This window comes from Notothenia coriiceps, unplaced genomic scaffold, assembly GCF_000735185.1.
Source record: "Notothenia coriiceps isolate Sejong01 unplaced genomic scaffold, NC01 NC01_scaffold00030964, whole genome shotgun sequence".
Lineage (NCBI taxonomy): Eukaryota > Metazoa > Chordata > Actinopteri > Perciformes > Nototheniidae > Notothenia > Notothenia coriiceps.
In genome coordinates, this window is record NW_011363665.1 from 1 (window position 1) to 3224 (window position 3224).

The window sequence follows — 3224 nt, forward strand, 5'->3', positions numbered from 1 at the left end:
GTCCTAGACCCTCTGTCTTAGACCCTCTGTCCTTAGACCCTCTGTCCTTAGACCCTCTGTCCTTAGACCCTCTGTCTTAGACCCTCTGTCCTTAGACCCTCTGTCCTTAGACCCTCTGTCTTAGATCCTCTGTCCTTAGACCCTCTGTCCTTAGACCCTCACATCGTACAAGGAAAAACTTCCAGAGAGAAACCCACAGTTTAAAGGGGAACATGGGAGAAACCTCAGGGAGAGCAACAGAGGAGGGATCCCTCTCCCAGGACAGACAGACGTGCAATAGATGCCGTGTGTAAATTGAAAAGATAATACATTTACAGCGTAGGTAGACCAAATGTTTGGAAATGCATGTGTCTATAATAAGAAGATGAATCCACAAGGATGTCAGCAATCCTGTGGGAGCCATCAGGGAACTAGTATGGTGAGAGTCAGGCAGGACCGCAGAGACAGGTTCAGCCACGACTCGAAGTCCAGGACTCAGATCCAGTGCTCAGGATAGAGGATCCAGGACACACGACCACAGCAACAGGATCAGCCTCGACTCAGGATCCCGGCGTATATATGGACACAAAAAAGAGATTTGGGGGAAGCTGGGTTAATCGGAACATGAGAGTACACAGGTACAAACAGCCAGAAAGACGGAGTAAGGTGCCCCCCCCCAACAGTCCAAGCCTATAGCAGCTAAACTAACGTGTCTACGTACATGCACTCCCTTAGGATAGGTTGAGGGAAAAGGGGTAGCAAGCATTAAGAGCATGACTGCGTGATTCACAAACCACTGCCACCCTCCGAGGCTTTATTGGATGGATGTGTAACTGCCATTTTCCTTTCATCATTATGGTTTGAATGTTTGTCTGATTAATATATATATAGGATTTAGAGTAAACTCTTGACTGTTTTGTGAGTCACACTGCGGTTTAAAATATGTTAAGTCTCACTTATTTGCTGTTTAATGTGCGCTGTTGGGTATGACGTGCACGTGCCTCTATATGGCATGACAATGGTACACAGCTGTTTGTGATTAGACGGGAGGCGGTATAGTCTTCTGACCGTGTTCTTTTTGTTCCCTTTTGATACGGAGAACTTGTAGTTACTTTGAAGCCAGGAAGTGTGTCTTCATGTTTGTATGCCGCCTTGATCAAAGAACAAATCTGATGTGATTCAACGATACAACGATCTCCACAAAGTTTGTTTGGAGCAAAGAGAGGCGCGTCATAACCCACGACCCCGATAGAGGAAAAGTGGATTTTAAATGTAGAAACGGATTAAAACGCCACCACAGATTTATCACACTGATTTATAACCAGGTGTCGTTCCCTCTCAGGTCTGCCGGTGTTTCGCTCCCTTCTCTCTCAGTCGGAGTCCAAACTGTTCCCGGAGAACGACCTCCTGCGACGCCTCCGCATCGTGGCTTCAGACGCCGAGAAGTGTTCGGCTGTGGCTCAGCAGCTGCTCAACGGCAAGAGGCAGACCAGGTAACAAATACACACCAGATGAATAGAGCTTCTGTCTCCACTTGGGAAGAAGAATTAACGTCTGTGATGGATCCTCTCTCAGGAACCGCTGTGGGAACGGGAAGTTGTGCAGCCAGCTGACGGTGGAGGAGCTGAGGTCGTTTGTGAGGCAGCTCTACAATCTGTCCTGCAGCCTCCCTCAGGCCCCCAAACTCAAGGTAGGATGCTGCAAAATGTCCCCAAAAATGTTTGAGGATTATCAGAAAAATATATGATTAATATAAAAAAAAACATTCTGAAAAATGTGGGGAAAATATCACAAAAAGACGTAAAATAAATATCGGCAAAATATGCTGGAGATATCTGGAAAATGTCCAAAAACTATCCAGAAAAATGTCTGAATTTATATGAAAGATATGTAAAAAAATGTATATAATAGATAGATAAAAACCTTTTTATCCAGTATATATCTGAGGCCTATAATATATGCCTAGAAATAGCATGATAGGAGATCGTTAATGTCTTTCGTTTTTGTAAAGCACTTTGAATTGCCTTGTATTGAAAGATGCTATATAAACAAACATTGATTAATTGATTGATAGATAATAAAATCAGTTCTGCAGAAGCATTGATTTGTGTCTCTTGTATTCCCCGTCCTCCAGGAGCTCCTGAACCGCATCGAGGACTTCCAGCAGCACAGCGAGAAGGTTTTATTGGACGAGAGGCCGAGCGTGACGGAGATCCAGAGTCTGCTGGATGTCAGCTTCGACTTCGACGTGGGTTTGCCCGAGCTGCCGAGGCTTCGAGAGCTTCTGGAGCAGGCGCGCTGGCTGGAGGGGGTTCAGAGCGCTGGGAAACAGCCCCTGAGCCTGGAGACCCTGAGGAGGCTCATCGATCAGGGGGTGGGCCTCACATCTCACCGTTCACTGGAGAGAGACATGGCCCGTCTGCAGGAGCTGCTCAACGTCTCCGAGAGCTGGGAGGAGCGGGCGGGCCGCCTGATGAACGCCAGGTCTTTTGATTACACATTTTGATAAGATTTCATAACACCAAGAAATTAATTAGCAACAAGATTTGTCAATTAAAGAGATTTTAAAGTCCTATAAAAACTGAAGGTGAGGAGACACCCTTCATTTAGATTAGCGGTTCCCAACCTGTGGGCCACGGACCCCTAGTGGGCCGCGAAGGCATTGCAAGTGGGCCAGCCAAATAATTTGCAAAACATTCTGATTTGTGTGGAAACATTTCACTATTACAGTCCTTGACAGCGGTCATTACAGTCCTTAGCAACGATAATTACAGCCCTTAGCGACGGTCATTACAGTCCTTAGCAAGGGTCATTACAGTCCTTGGCTTCGGTCATTAAAGTCCTTAGCAACGGTCATCACAGTCCTTGGCATTGGTCATTACAGTCCTTAGCAACGGTCATTATTACAGTCCTTAGCTTTGGTCATCACAGTCCTTGGCATTGGTCATTACAGTCCTTAGCAACGGTCATTATTACAGTCCTTAGCTTTGGTCATTACAGTCCTTAGCAACGGTCATCACAGTCCTTGACAGCGGTCATCACAGTCCTTAGCAACGGTCATTACAGTCCTTAGCAACGGTCATTACAGTCCTTGGCATCGGTCACTACAGTCCTTAGCAACGGTCATTACAGTCCTTGGCATCGGTCATTACAGTCCTTAGCAACGGTCATTACAGTCCTCAGCAACGGTCATTACAGTCCTTAGCAACGGTCATTACAGTCCTTGGCATCGGTCATTACAGTCC

The 3224-nt window shown here is 46.3% G+C and overlaps 1 protein-coding gene across 1 annotated transcript; it reads left to right on the forward strand.

Moving 5' to 3' along the window:
• Nucleotides 1–1321: 1321 nt before the first annotated feature.
• LOC104959750 (lysine-specific demethylase 5B-B-like) lies at nt 1322–2485 on the forward strand (the record flags this gene model as incomplete). The annotated part of the gene is made up of 3 exons (XM_010787644.1): nt 1322–1472; nt 1555–1669; nt 2114–2485. Coding segments are annotated over 3 exons (638 nt in total), but the record flags the coding sequence as incomplete, so codon positions are not given.
• Between the last annotated feature and the right edge of the window lie 739 nt (nt 2486–3224).